The sequence below is a fragment of the Galleria mellonella genome, unplaced genomic scaffold (genome assembly GCF_026898425.1).
Source record: "Galleria mellonella isolate WM207_F2 unplaced genomic scaffold, CSIRO_AGI_GalMel_v1 utg103, whole genome shotgun sequence".
Taxonomy (NCBI): domain Eukaryota; kingdom Metazoa; phylum Arthropoda; class Insecta; order Lepidoptera; family Pyralidae; genus Galleria; species Galleria mellonella.
The window spans coordinates 5,008,694-5,024,404 of NW_026441966.1; the positions used below are offsets into that span (position 1 = coordinate 5,008,694).

The 15,711-nt window shown below is 31.1% G+C and overlaps 1 protein-coding gene across 1 annotated transcript; it reads left to right on the forward strand.

Moving 5' to 3' along the window:
• The first annotated feature begins 421 nt into the window (after nucleotides 1-421).
• LOC128200700 (fringe glycosyltransferase-like) lies at nucleotides 422-9,766 on the forward strand. Its single transcript, XM_052894965.1, has 3 exons — nucleotides 422-889; nucleotides 9,434-9,482; nucleotides 9,643-9,766. Exons 1-3 carry the CDS (start codon nucleotides 599-601, stop codon nucleotides 9,747-9,749), a joined length of 447 nt encoding a protein of 148 aa, XP_052750925.1. The 5' UTR covers nucleotides 422-598; the 3' UTR covers nucleotides 9,750-9,766.
• Nucleotides 9,767-15,711: the final 5,945 nt, after the last annotated feature.

Sequence of the window (15,711 nt, forward strand, 5' to 3'; positions counted from 1 at the left end):
GTTTTATCACTTGCTTGTGGAGTTTGCAATATTTACTGAGGATCCTTTTTTACTTAAAATTTGACTGTAATGATGATGCATCTTGTTTGGTGTTATACAATAACACAATATAACACTGATAGTCTATAAAATTGAATTAGTAATTGTAAGCAAAATTAATTTTAATTCAATGTGCTTTTAAAAACAATAAATATATATATATATATATAATTTGGTAACTATGTCACCCAAATTATTCTTTGATATTGTTGTAGGTTGTTTAATAATCACTACATGAACCATCGACATGGGTATCATTGCTAGCGGCGATGCAGGCGGCAGTCAGGCGCGCGCGCAGGTAGGGCGAACTGAAAGACTGAGACAAAGGGATCGGACCCCTCACTCGCACCACGTGGTGGGGGAGACAGCAGCGCGGGCGTATGTGCTACATTTTTATTTAGTTTGTAACCATTCCCCAACGTTAGAGCATTGTGCCGGTTCGGACTGTACTTTGCGCTCTGTTTTTCAATAGTGTATCGATATAAAATTCAACAGATGAGTGATAAGGTGTTAAGACTTTCGAAAGCTTATCAGTGCTTCAGTGCCGCCGGGCTCTGGCATGGGAGGCCGCAGAATGATTAAGGCAGCAGCTGTGCTGATAACAGTAGGGTACTGTAGCCTTTTAGTGTACCATGGCGGAGTAACTTTCAACTTCCAAGAAAGACCGGGAGCAGTGCAAGTGCCTGACCTTTCTATTGAACCCGTGACAAAAACAAGCATTTACAATAGTGGACAGAACAAAAACATTACTTTAGATGATATTTTTATTAGTGTTAAGACAACTAAACATTATCAGTATACAAGATTACCGATAATTTTGAAAACATGGTTTCAATTAGCAAAGCAACAGGTAAGAATGATTATCACCTATAAGAATTTTACTAACATTTCTTAACTTAGAATCATATAAGTTTACCGTAGCCTAAACAGGCTTTTAACTTTTAGTTACTTATCATCAAAAGGTAAACAAAACAAAACTTGATAGTAGTAATATACACACTATACAATACCCCTAATATTTGCCTAAATATTTATCAACTTTAACGGACTAAATGAAAATTTATTGTTGTTACGTGTAGTATATTCACAATTTAACATTTCCAAAAACTTCACAATATGGACGAGCAATTTCACTCAATGAAATCAGAGCAGGCTTTGCTTATCAAAAACCAGGGTTTGACGTTTAAATTTACAAATTCTATTATTCAGTCCATTGTCGAAATTCTAAATAGGCTTTCAAACTCATATTTTAGTAACTATTGAACATTATTTATAGTCCACAAAATGTCATAAAAAAGTCATGTATTTTTTTTTTATTATTTTATATCTGCAACTACAATTCAAATCAAATAAAAATACGTGAGTAAATAAAATTACCTATCTTCTGAAAATGAAGCTAAATATTATAATAATATACACACTAATAAAACAATATGTTTTTAGAGGTCATTTTATCCTGTAATCAAGCTTTAAAAATATATATTATATTTTTTTTTTTAAATTAAATCTTCAGAGAAAACTTTTAATTTCAAATAACTAAACATTATTTTTTAACTTCTTTTAACAAAGACACATCCACATTACTTACGATAAACCAATTGAATTATATGGGAAAAAAAATCTTTATTCTTATATCTACAATAAAATTCATAGGTCTTAACTATTGCTGAACTTTAATCTTTTATCTATTCAGTAGTAAAGTTTAAGCAAAAATAAGACTAGCTACTCTGAGCAAAATCAGTAACAAAATTATAACAATCTTTTAATATAATGTTTTCAAGGATAACTTGCTAAAGTGTATTCCTGTATCTATAGGAAAATGTCTTTTTTTAAAAAACAATGCAGTAATTGATTTAGTTTATTTTACATTTATTATCGCTATAATGTTACTGTTTTTACCAAAAACAAAGACAATAAAATTTAAGGATCATAAAAATACTCCCGCAGTGTTAAATTTTAATAGCAAAGTGATAAATGCACTAGAAAACGTTCGCAGCGGGAACCGTATATTTATAAGGTCAATATCGCCATTAACTTCAGAAATAATTTAACAAAGAATGTTTTAACACTCCGATTTTGTATTTGGTTGGTCAAAAGACTATTTCAAGTTATTCGCTAATTGAGCCTTAAAAGCATTTGTGTGTTTCATTAATTACCATTACCATTGTGAATGCTAATGAATATTGTGGTGACTTTAAAATAAGATTTTAAAAGCTCAAATCATTATAGTATGTAAATGTTAAAAATAATTTAAGTCTATGTTATAACAACAATGTTTTAAATCACAATGATCAGTATTATAAGAATTCATTCTTTAATACATATAAAACTAACAAGATATAAATAATACTTATTCGAATAGATCAAGTGAAACACGATAAATCCAAGTGCCCTTTATATTGAATAGTAAGAGTACAAAAGCCAACAATAGAGAACGGACTGCGACTAGTCGTGCATTGCCCGTTTAACTCGAGTTTCCTGAATCTGGAGCGTGCATAATCAACCGTTAATCCGGTCCGAAGGACCAACATAAATAACTATTGTGCATGGACCCTGCGCTTGCGCGCGTGGCACGAAGCGCGCGCGCGCCGGCCACGTGACCGGACTGCGCTCGTTTTAGCCCTTTTGTATATTGATGTATCGCGTTTGATTTATCTGAGAATTTGTGATATTATCATTTTTCAAATTTAATAGTAATCAATGAAACTTTCTATAATGAATATTTTTTTACTTTCTTATAAGGATAAATTGTAGAAAATTCATTTCGGTCAAATTTTATTCGAATCACTATTAATATTATTATATTGCAATCATACTACATTTAATATTAAACATTGATGCAATATTTGAAATCAATCTTTCTGTAATAACATAAAATCTGTTTCTCAAAGGCTAAAGACCTAATATTTGGATATCGGGTATCCAATTTCTGCTTATCGATATTTCGAAAGTTTTTATGCATCCATTTCTTAGATATTAACGTATACCTCTGTTTGTTGTTGACGTTGTAACCTTAGCTTTTGTATAGAGACGTAATGATCAATATCACCGCAAAAAAAAACAGAGAATTCGTCAATACCTTAAATTGTGATAGAATGTTTTATAGGCACATAAATTTAAAATTAAACAAGAAAATTTCGCTGAAAAAATATAACAGCTGCTTCAATAGTGATAAAATAGATATAGCACCGTTATACATATTCCAAAAACAATTACACGTATTATATTCTGTTTTAAATTGGCCAAAATATCGTCCCCACGTTCACTTGGTAATTGCTTAAAAAGTAAACAATCGTGTCGAAATTTAGGAAATCCAGGATTATTCACAAAAGATAAATAATTCTTGATTTATAAGCAGCTTATGATCACCTGGAACCCAAGGATGGAAGATAATAAAGATAATTTAATATTTTGTTCTACCAAGAACATCGACTTCAATATTTTTATTGTATTAGATTCAAACATTGTGAAGCAATATTGGCCTATGTAAGTAGACTCAAAATAGCGTACTTGTATTTTTGTTAAATTCTAATTGATAATTTATAATATTTAAAATATAGTTATTTTTAACACGTTTTTCGTTATATGTTTATTATATTATGTAATATTATCATTCTAATATTTATTAGTAAACGCATCAGCTTTTAGCTCTACACCATTTGGTACTTAATTGCGCATTGTAATATATCCTATGCTATTTATTAAAATTTTATATTATTAAATAATAATGTATTAAAATGTTTAAAAACATCTTGCAAATTTCAAGACTAACATGACGTTCTAGGTATTAAATACGAAAATCAAAATTCATTACACGTTATATACTCACTGGTTCGGAACCGACTCTTCAGATTACAAATTGAGTTATAAACGTATGCACTATACAAATATACTATTGTAATACGAAAAGCGTAGAACGACATTGAAAACTACAAACCTACCTATATTTACAATCGTATTTATTGCATTTACTGATGTTGCGATTTAAAAATAAACTTATAATAAAATATACCTCAATAGCAACATCAGAAATAATATCAGAATACAGAGGGAGACTTTGTACGAGAGTTGTCAGTTTGGATATCTCTGTCCCATTTGTATTTCTGTCGTGAAGCAGTTGTGTTTGTATGGCTGTGCTTCGATTTGAAGGGCGGGATTTGGCAATGAAATTACAAGGTACAAAGCCATAACAACTTAGTCCTCAGGAACAGCAATATATGAAGAGTATTATCGACAACACAGTATACTCTGTTATGATCTTGATACTGTTCATGTCTATTCCATCAAGTAAGCCGTCAGCTTGCTTGCCATCCTATGTTGCATAAAAACATTTTAAAAAAGAAATAGAAAAAGTTAGCTTTTGTTTTTCTTCAACGTAGCAAACAAGTAAATAACGCCTTCAGCACTAAAAGTTTTGACAAACACCGTCAGATATTTGCCAGTAACTTGAAGTTTGTGCGGCGCGAAACTGAGAATATTATGCACCTTGTATTTCGTCATATTAAAAAACACTGTTATTTCTCATTTGCCTGTACGTATTAAGTTTTATGTATTTATCATTTCCTCGCAACTTTCTCGGCCTAACTGGAATATGGTTACTGAACGGGATAAAAAGTGGCCTATGTCCTTCTCAATACCGTATAGTACCTGTATACCATACCATACCATAATAATTTATTAAGCCGTTAAAGAGGTAACAAACAAACTCACGCTCATATTTAAAAATATTAGTAAGGATTCACATAATAATAATTTATTTACATTAAAAAATTTACAGCGTAATATCAATTTACTAAGTACTTTTACATAATTAAATATTAATCTAAGCCAATTGAATTATATAGATTTTGATAATAATATATCATATCTTTTATTTTTTATAAACTTTGCCTAAAATACAGAATGTACTGTATCAAAATATTTATTTAGACATTTTTTATAATCTATCTATTCTTATTAACAATCTGCCTTAGGTTCTAAGGTAATATCTGTAAAGTTATATTCGATGAAGAGTGCCGGGAATAAAATAACCGGAACAAGCGATCTTAATGCTAGTTGTTAGATATTATTGACCTCAACACGGAATGCTGGAAGCCATCTTTATTAATTGCTCTAGAATTTGGCACGATGAGCCAAATGATCTGATCGCACCTATTATCCCTCATTGGGGGAAAGGGATTGTTAGTAATGGAGACTAAAAATCCCATTGCTAGGAATAAACTCAATCAGGTCGACCTCCTCGTGGTTCCCTCTGGAAACTATCATGGTTAATTCCTGATGAATTCGTCATGATGGGCTAACTGGCCTATTTTCATTCTCATCGATCACCCTTCACTGGTGCTCCGCCAGCGTATCCCATTAGCGCAGGCGGGGTTACCATTACATTTTCATCCACAAAAAAAAAAAAAAATTATCCCTCATTGGTATTCAGCAAGTATAAACAAAAAAGTTATTATTCTATTTCCATCCAAAAAAAAAAGAAACAACAGAATCTGTGGCATTGCCTTAAATTAGTAAAGCACATTTAGAAGAGGAATCTACTTACAATCCCTTATTATTTGCTTATTGTTATTACTTTGAATTATTTTGTTCCTTATATGAGATAAGGTGTAAGTACAGTTTATTTTCACACTAAATGATTTCATTATATATTAGAGAAGTTAAATATAATAGCATACACTGAATCTTTGTGATTTATCCGGTTGGTCACGTTAGGCAAACATGTTGTGAACAAACCGGGGTGTGTCTAATGTTATTTACTGACCTGATTGTATAAATAGTGATCTATGGAAGTGACATATAAATTGAGACGTTAACTTTGAGTGCGAATTGAATTCACGTAAACGGATCTATATATTCAAAGCTCACTTGAATAACTCAATTTAATAAGCAGTTGGTAAATTTCCGACTACTGGGTTAATACTCTCTATTAAGTGAAAGATCAAGGATTAAACCATTACCATCCAAATAGTCAAAAAAGTATTTAAAGTACTAATTTATTCTGATACTAAGTGGTAAATAATTAGACACCAAGACGGTCAGATTGCCTGAATGACTAAATTATCAATTAGATGAGTTGTTTAAATTTGTTTTAGGATACTATAATAAAACTCCAAATTGCCCATATTAGGTATTGGCAATGTATGTTGATGATTTAAAAAAATTCACTAGTTATTTAGTATTTACTTGTAGCAAAAAGATTAGATATCCTTTTGCTACAATTAAATTCATTGATATGTATCGAAACCTTGACAATAATTATCGACAACACTGCTAGTGTTACAGATGTCCATAAGCTACAGTTTACCATCAAACAGGCTGCATGCTTATTTTTATACTACAAAAGTGGCAAACAGCCACCTTTGTGATATTAAAAAAAACATATTTCCGAGTAGTAGGAAAAATATGTCTGCGTAGAATGACTAAAATCCACAATGATGTTTGGTATGTGATAAGTTTTTTAATATCCCTTTTAACTAAAATTGTTTCTTGTCATAAATATAAAATATGACCACAATTTAACAGATAACTAGAGGTCAAATACATTTCACATGTCGCGAACGATTACATGAGAATTCGGAATGCATTGCTTTGAATTATTTAGATATAACGTAGTTTTTATGCACCTTAAGCGTCCTTAATAAATAATCTGAAAAAGTAAAAATTCTCAGTGTTCACTACAAATTCTACTACTTCACTCACAATTACTACTAGTTAAATCACTACTAGTTCACTACAAAATAGTACGACGTTGCAAAATAAAAAATTGTGTAATTCTTACAGGCACAATTATTACACTAACGCTAAAAACTATGGCATGCCATCTTCATATAGCTACTTACAAATTTACCTAGTAATTTGTAAACTTAAAAATAGTATAATAAATAATTAGTAATCATTTAAAACTTAGTGGAATTTAGTTTTTTTCGCAACTTTCGCATTATTTACACATATTTTAAATACACTATTGGGACTTAATGCGATGGAAATTAATTTTAGTTAATTTTCTGTAGATAAATAGTACTTACATACCTGCTGCTTTATTGCCGACGTTTCAATGTGGACTGGATTCTAGACCTGCCATGACCACGACGTGGTGCAAAAATTTTTCATCATATTAAGACCCGATAGTGTATTTAAAATTAATGTAATATGTTAGAATTACACTAAGTTTTGCCAGTTATGGCACTATAAGTTCCACTATAATAAAGAACTATGTCACTTCCATCTAGTTCTTTTCATTGTATCTGCTTTTGACGTCAGGTATTATCGGCGGGTGTGTATTGTCAACAGACGACAAGATTGCGGATGTACCGCCCTAAATGCTAATATTGTGACTTGTGATACCTCCATTATATTATATCTAAGTATGTAGGCGTTGTTTTCATAAATAACACATAAATACTAACCCTCGACATGTTGACCAGTCGGTCAATTTGTTAATATAACGATTTATATTCATTAAAATTTTACTAGTTTGATAAAATCTACATGTTTTATCTTACATTATTATACATTCTACTATCTTTATTAATTTAGTAAGTTTAAGTCCCTTTATCTATTATAATCTAAGTATATTTATTTGTGGTCAACGGATAAATACAAATTGTGAATTGTAGTGTTTTTATAATTGAATTCAAATAAAGAGTGTTACAATTCGACATGTTTTTTTTTTAAATATCTTCGTCGATTCTGCGCTTATGCTAATTTTTCTTACCTATTTTATTATTTTAATTTTTTTACGAAGTATAAAACAAAAATTCTTTTATTTTCTAAATTATATAGGTATTCATTGTAGCAAAATATTATAAAATTGGCCATAAATATAATAAATATTCGTACCATATTTCAAATTTAAAAATATAAAAGTATTTTAGATGATATATTTGTATGTAATGAACATTCACAATTTGTTTTTTATTTGAAATCAAGCATTATCTGCTTTTGAACTAAGCATAACCATGCAATATAAATACTAAACATCTGACAGAATAATGACACTTAATTTTTTTTAATATATACATGTATTTAATATACAACAAATATTCAGACCAATACAAATACATGCAGCTGTGAATACAAATGTTTGTATCGTGCGGGTATCGAACCTACAACCATCTTCCGATTGCTAAACCGCTACACCAAGGTCGTCGAACGAATTTCGCGGAAATGTTCAACACGCCGTGAGGAAGATAACAAAGTTTAGCTTGTATGGTACTTTGCATATTTGAGATAAGAAACGAAAGCAGCTTACACGATATATCTGCACACACATGTATAAAAATTAAGAATCCAATTACACCGTGAAAGTATCGTGTAGAGGAAGTAATATTTTGTTAAAAAGTCAAGTAATTTATATTTTTTTTATGCAACTTAGAATGGCAAACAAGCATACGGCCCACCTGATTAAAAGTGGTAACCGTCACCTATAGAAATGTGCAGTACCATGAACGTATCAGAGTATACTGTTTCGCCCATGGCAACCCACCATGTGTTGCCCTTCCTAAGGACTCAGGTGCTATTTCTCTGTGCCCTGTAAATTTACTGCTATATCCCACCCTTCAAACCGAACACAGCAATGCAAACAACTGTTTCACAACTGTTTGATAGAAACACGAATGGGACAGAGATGCCTAAGCAAACAACTTGTACAAAGTCTCCCTCTGGTATATATTAATTAACCGAGGAAAAATACCCCGTCTCCATCCCATAAGTGTACTACAATAATGGCAATTTCATAACGGCTGGAATAGCCATTGGGTTTCCAAAAAGTACAAATTTACAATATTAATAATCATTAACAAGAACTGTTTCGTTGTTTTTCCTTTATTTTCTAATAAATTATTATAGCTTTTTATACTTTCTTATTATTAGGTAACCAATAAATTCACGTCCTGGCTTTTATGAGCACCTGTGCAATAAATATCATATAAAGGCAGCTAGTATCTCCTTGTCAACCCCTATATAAAGCTTGCCCCAGTTTTCTTGTCAGCTAAAGAGTATTTATTTTAACGGCACCTACATAACAAACTAAATGTCCATAGTACTGCTCATGTCTATAGGCGACAGTTACCACTTTTCATCAGGTGGGCCGTTAGCTTGTTTTCCATTCTAAGTTGCATAAAAAAATGTGTATTTGTAATCATTTGTAAATACATCCGACATTACTTATAGTAATAGTACATAGTCCATAGTACTGCTCGTATCTATAGGCGAAAAATTGAAAATTTTACGAAACGGTTACCACTTTGCATCACAAAGTGGTAACCGTTTCGTAAAATTTTCAATTGTGTGCATTTATTATTTATTTTTAAATATAATTAACAAAAAATTTGCATTTCTTATTATTATTAGAAGAGATAATATATTCAAACTGTATTATCCTTTGTTACAGACTTGGTTCTTCACAGATACAGAAAACCGACAGCATCAAAATCAAACCAGTAAGTCCTATTACCAACTTTCATTTCAACTTCGTATATTAAAACTGTTTTGATCTCCATTTGTTGGAACTTGAGATAAGGGTTCCTTTACCTGAAATAAGCAGTATTGAAATTTTAACTCTATGTCGTTATGTTACAGTTTATTTTCATGTGCTTCCAGATGGACATATGGTAAACACAAACTGCTCGGCGTCGCATCAACGCAAACACCTCTGCTGCAAAATGTCGGTGGAATATGACCATTTCCTGGAGAGCGGTAAAAAGTAAGTAACTTAAATGTTATAAGAACTCAAAGAAAAATGAATAGCTTTTTGAAATATTTTTCAATTTCGCATAGGTGTTACAAAGAAATTTTTGGACAAAATCACAATATTGTAACTATATTAGTATTGATACAAAAGTATATATTAGTAATATTATTATTTACATTCTTATATTATCATACTTTCATATTCATTATAGTAAACATGAAAGATCTCTCCTCTTACTTTCCTTATCAAACAATTAAAGATCGTTTAAAATCTTGATGAACATTAGCTAGATTGTTATAATCAACTCCAAACGGGGATGATATGAGATACATGTAGGAAAAGCTAATCATTCATAAAAACTTACTAGTTCCTTCCAATTTTAAACTATATAAAATTGTTTAGATCTTTGTTACTAAACCTCGCTTGACGCGACAAGTGTGAATAAAATTTTATACACAGAGGAACTGTATTCTTAATTGCCTTGCCATTATCCTATATACACACGAACTAACCTATAGGACACAATAAGTAAATTACAACAATGCGGTCGTTCATAATAACATATTTGTATATGTACCAACATCTTTGTTTTCACATGAGTGACCACCTCTTACGGCAAGCCCGAGTCAGTATTCGGCCTTATTGTTCACTGATTTCATAACAACAGTATTTAATAACGCCCGTTCAGAGGTTATCATTTAGTCCACAGGAAACCCAAACACGGTATCATTATATCATTAAACAATACAAGCGCCAATTAGCGTTCGTTAAAAAGTTTTATCTATTGTGCCAACATTCAAAAAGAAGGTTCCATTTCATCTGTATTCTTTAGCGTTCCGTACCTCTTGAGTGAACTACGGAACTCGAATTAAATCAGACGAAATTTGTTGCCATTACTGAAAATTTATTTTTTTATAAATGGGCCTAAATAATTCTAGTTATGATTTGTTTTCTATATTTAATTTAAAGAAAAATAATCTTGGCATTTTTTCTTCTCGAAATGACTATGTATCAAATATACGAATATAAACATTTATTATTTTTTATGGATTACTACATATACATAATAAATTATTAAATTCGATAATAGTACATTACTGCAGCGACCAGCAACTGAGGCATTGATGGATGAACGTACAAATGTGGCCAAGGCGCAGCCGAGGCACACATACATGAGTCCATCAATGCCTAGTTGTGGCCAAGGCTTGTATAGTACTTTTCTCAAACAATGCGCGGAAATCAAAAACACAATTTTAGTTTTTAAGTTCAATGACGAAAAACAAACAATAATAATTTTTCACTCGCCATAATGTTCCTTTGTTTTTTTCAATAAACAGCTTTCTATTTGCTAGCCAGTTTGAAATTTAAATAAAACATTTTATTAGTTACTTTCTTGGTAGCCACGTTTCGAAGGAAAAGGTCATTCCATTTTTAAATTACAGGACAGATATGAGTTTATATAGTAATTTATCTGGCCGCAAAACACGACAGATATGGATTTTCATACAACTTTTGCCGGCCGCTGCCCGTATGTATTTGGCCAGTACGGCAATTTTGATTTATCTCGAAGAAGATTGTCAAAATAATGCTCACATTTCCAAGCATGTTTGAGAAAAAACATATGCTGGTTCTTTTCTAATTATCCTTAATAGAGAAAATAGACGATCTTTTTTTGTGAAGTTTAATTATCTTCTAACAGTTGGAAGATATTGATAACCTAACTCCTACACATACATAACGTGGATATAAATACAATAATCGAATGATAGTCGGCAGATATTTGAACATACATAATTACAATCTGCCACACCGTTACCTAGTCCATCAAAGTGACACATCTCAGCAATTATAACGCAATCAAAGCACTATTTGTAACATGTGAAATGATGGATGCTATTAATCAGTCCCGTAATTATAACCAACGTGGATCTGAGAGCTACAATTAGAACAGGAATTAGAGATTTCATGGTAAGCGGTGCTAAACATACAATACTAAAAAGATTAACATAAGAGACGGTCTACATTGTATTAATATAATACCTATAAATATAAAAGTTTGTAATGGTATTTTTTTAATCATAATCAAACGGAGATTAAGCAAAATTTAGTACCGACAGACTATAATTATAATAAATTAATATAAGAATTATTTTTTTATCCTAAATAACATGAACAAAACAGTGACACATGTTTAATTTAATATTAAAAATGTGAAAATTTATTATCTTATTGCTCAATTACACTTAAACGGCTAAATGAAATTTGATATACAGGCCGTATTCTAAATCGAACTGACAAATATACTGGAATACACCTAGTAATATTAATATTACAAATGTGAAAATTTATTATTATATTTTATTGTTCAATTACACTTAAACGGTTAAATAAAATTTAGTACACAGGCCGTATTCTAAATCGTGCTGGCAAATACACTGGAATATACCAAGTAATATTACTATTACAAATGTGAAATTTTGTTATTTTATTGCTCAATTACACTTAAACGGCTAAATGAAATTTGGTAAATAGACTGTATCCTAAATCATGCCGGCAAAACCACGAGATATACCTAGTGATAAACACCCGTAATTTCAAATCAATGTCCTTAAGAAGAGGTAATTAATTTTTTTTCTACTTGTTTCCTTTGAGAACAATACTAAATTCTTTTATGAAAATATTCAAAATTTTAAATATTCCACAAATATATTTTATTGCGAAAGCAAAGAAAAAAGTTACAAATACCTTGTAAAGGTAAAGAAATTGTACCACTATAATATGTATTATAATAATCTATAAATCTTCATTTTAAAAAAGTATAGCTAAGTTTTAATTTTATCTCCAATCTAAACGTGTGCCACATTAACCTTAAATTGGTGCCTAAAATTGCTTTTAAAACGGTACCTGGAAGTGTAATTTCTTTAATAGTCCAATGATTCTCAAAGTTTTTTTTTATCTAAATGACCGTTTTAGTTCAAACTTTATTCGTGAATGCACACTTGAGCCTTTGTTTTTAGTAAAAACAAGATGCTCTTAACTTCTGTTTTTAGAAGCCTGTTTGAATAAATATTTGATGTTAGTTTCTCTAACCACCCCAGTGATCATATTTATCGATCTCACGGGTTATGGCATCGTTTTTCTTTAAAAGGCAGCCGAAAACGTATTTATAATTCTTCAAACAAAACCTCTCTTGTGTCGTGTTACTATGGAAAACTAAAAAATTTATTGTAGGTTATAATTTAAAAAATTATTGCTCGTAAGCAGTTAATTTAAATACTAAATGTAATAAAATTAGTGTGATGTTCCCATAGGCGAGTAAGTAAACTATGTAGTGTACACTTTCTTCTACGCACAACCACACAATACTTTGTAATCAACTTCCAGCAGCAGCATTTCCGAACCGATACGACATCGTAACCTGCACAAAATAGCATATTCCTTTTAAAAAGCCGGCAGCACACTTGCAGTTCATCTGGTGTTACGGGTGCTCATGAGTAGCGGTTCTCGCTTACTATCACATGAGTCGCGTTCTCGTTTGCCGACGTTTCAAAAAATGTCGATTTCAATAAAATCAACGATAATTGTGCCGAATTGGGAAGGATATCGCGTAACATCACTCACACCAAAAATATTCAAATTAAGTAATTTCTCATTTCCTTATTCGATTATAATATTTAATATTATGTAACTTACAACTCTCTAAAAGATAATTTTTTTTTTGTATATTTTTGTAACACTCCATTGTCCTCCTGTTGTAGGTTATTTATAAATACAGGTGTTTCTTTGTAATAAATATAAATACAACCGTAACGATAAATTGTTTTTTTTTTTTTTATTTCCAAACTTCCGAAATTAATATTAAAGATCTGACGTTACCTCTTACCCGTGTTTACTGTTCTATATTCTTGTTCTATGATATTTACTCAGTCATCTTCAAACTGTAAAAGGATGTTAAACCAAGTGAAAAGCTTTTTAATCTGTAGACATGAAACTCAACAACCTCGATGTTGAAATACACACAACAAACGTTAATGGTTTTTGAAGAGCAAATTCAATATTATGTTGAGCTTCACAATGATTTTCACGCGTTTACACAGAATCCACGTGATTGTTTTTGTTGGCCTCCTCTTTTTTTTTACAGCTGCGATCCATCTTGGTACCCCTTAAAGTTATTAAGCAACTTCTAAAAGGGAGATTTTCTCAATACGTTTGTATTTCTTTTCGTCGCCAATTCTGAAACGATTTTGATAATCCTTATTGCTATCGATAATAGGGTTCACTCCCGTTTTGCTTTTAAATTTGTGACGATTGAAGCAATCGCTTTTTTGTGGCGAAAAAAACTGCTCGAAGCGAAGTAAAATCTATTCTATGCGCAATAATTTATCTAAAACATATGATTACAGGATTATATGTTTTAGATAAAATACATATTTCTTAGTTAGTTTCTTTCTTAGTTAAAATACATATTTTAAAGCCAAATTATAAGTAAATCTATGATACATATTATCGTTCGTAAGTCGTATCACTATCAAAACGTTTATCGACTCTCAATCTTCAATATAAATGATAAAAGCTTAATCAATACATTGGGATTAAACCATTAATGAATTACGGCAACCCTCTAATGAATTGACAATTTGCTACGGCAGTATTGATGTTAAACGAGATATGGCTCTTTGTTCGTAGAATTAAACCGTGTCATAAAGCAGGATTCACACTATAATATTCTCGGTACATTCGTGGTCTGATAAAAATATTATTACGTAAGAAACAATCAGTCTTTTTTCATAAAAAATATTGTAGGCTTTAAGAGCGATTAACTAAAACTTCCAATAATGCTTGAACCTAAATAGTATGTTATTCATAAATACTCAATAAGCCCTTAATAATTAAAATAAGTATATTGGAGGATTTACGTTATTATGTTGATGAGGCACTGAGAACGAACTGAACGAACGAGACGTTATATGTGAATCCGGCCTAAGAGGTCATTGCTTGAGCACGTTTGTTTCATTTCCTTATCCCACGCATCAATTGATGTATTATAAAGCCAGTTAATTTACAATACAATACAAAGTACCTTTTATTGGAATACAGTAAATTAACTATGAAACCTTACACTATCAAAAGAAAAGAGGACATAAGGTGTACGAGATGAAGTCATACGACGAGGTTGTAGTGACAATGTCTTATATTTCAAACGGATAGCTAATAATTAATATATGTATAATAATTATAAACTTAGATACTAAATAAATATAAGCAAAATACATCTGAAATATTGGGGCGATACATTGGCCCAGTACATGCAGTGCTAAATTAACAATTAATAAATCTCTTATTACACAATCTCTTTCTGCACTGCACGCAATATATGTATATGTGCTCGTATGAGTATCTTCATGAATATTTAAACATAGTTTTTGTTAATAAAATTTAAATTATGTTTCTACATTTTATTTTATAACATGGTTTTCTAATGATGAACTAACTTTCCTACTATGATGTCCTCTCAATTTACAACTTCGACTTCTAACTTTGTGTCGTATCTTGCTAATGTAATAAAATTGTAATTATTAGCGCCTTACTATCCGTCTCCACCCACTAAAACTGCGTAGAGATGTTGCGTCTCTGTATATCATTTACCAAGTTTATCATGGAGAGTACTTTGAGGAATTGTTCGGATTGATACCTTCTGTTGATTTTCACCACCGTATATAAATACCACTATAAATATTGGGGTGGAACTTTATTCCACCTCAACAATGTGGATGAGTGGCGGTCCCGCACCGTGCGTTTTTCAAGGTACTTTCTTCCACGCACAACTACTCTTGGGAATCAACTTCCAGCAGCAATATTTCTGAACCGATAAGATATCATAACCTTCAAGAAATAAGCACATTCCTTTTTAAAAGAACGCCAGTACACCTGTAATGCCTCTGGTGTTGCGGGTTATCATGGGCGGCTTCCAGTCCCAT

Excerpts from the sequence above, each read along its gene's own strand:
- LOC128200700 (XM_052894965.1), top strand. The coding sequence starts at position 599 with ATGGGAGGCCGCAGAATGATTAAGGCAGCAGCTGTGCTGATAACAGTA. Across the intron at positions 890-9,433 it reads TTCAATTAGCAAAGCAACAG|ACTTGGTTCTTCACAGATAC; the intron begins GTAAGAATGATT and ends CCTTTGTTACAG. Across the intron at positions 9,483-9,642 it reads ACAGCATCAAAATCAAACCA|ATGGACATATGGTAAACACA; the intron begins GTAAGTCCTATT and ends ATGTGCTTCCAG.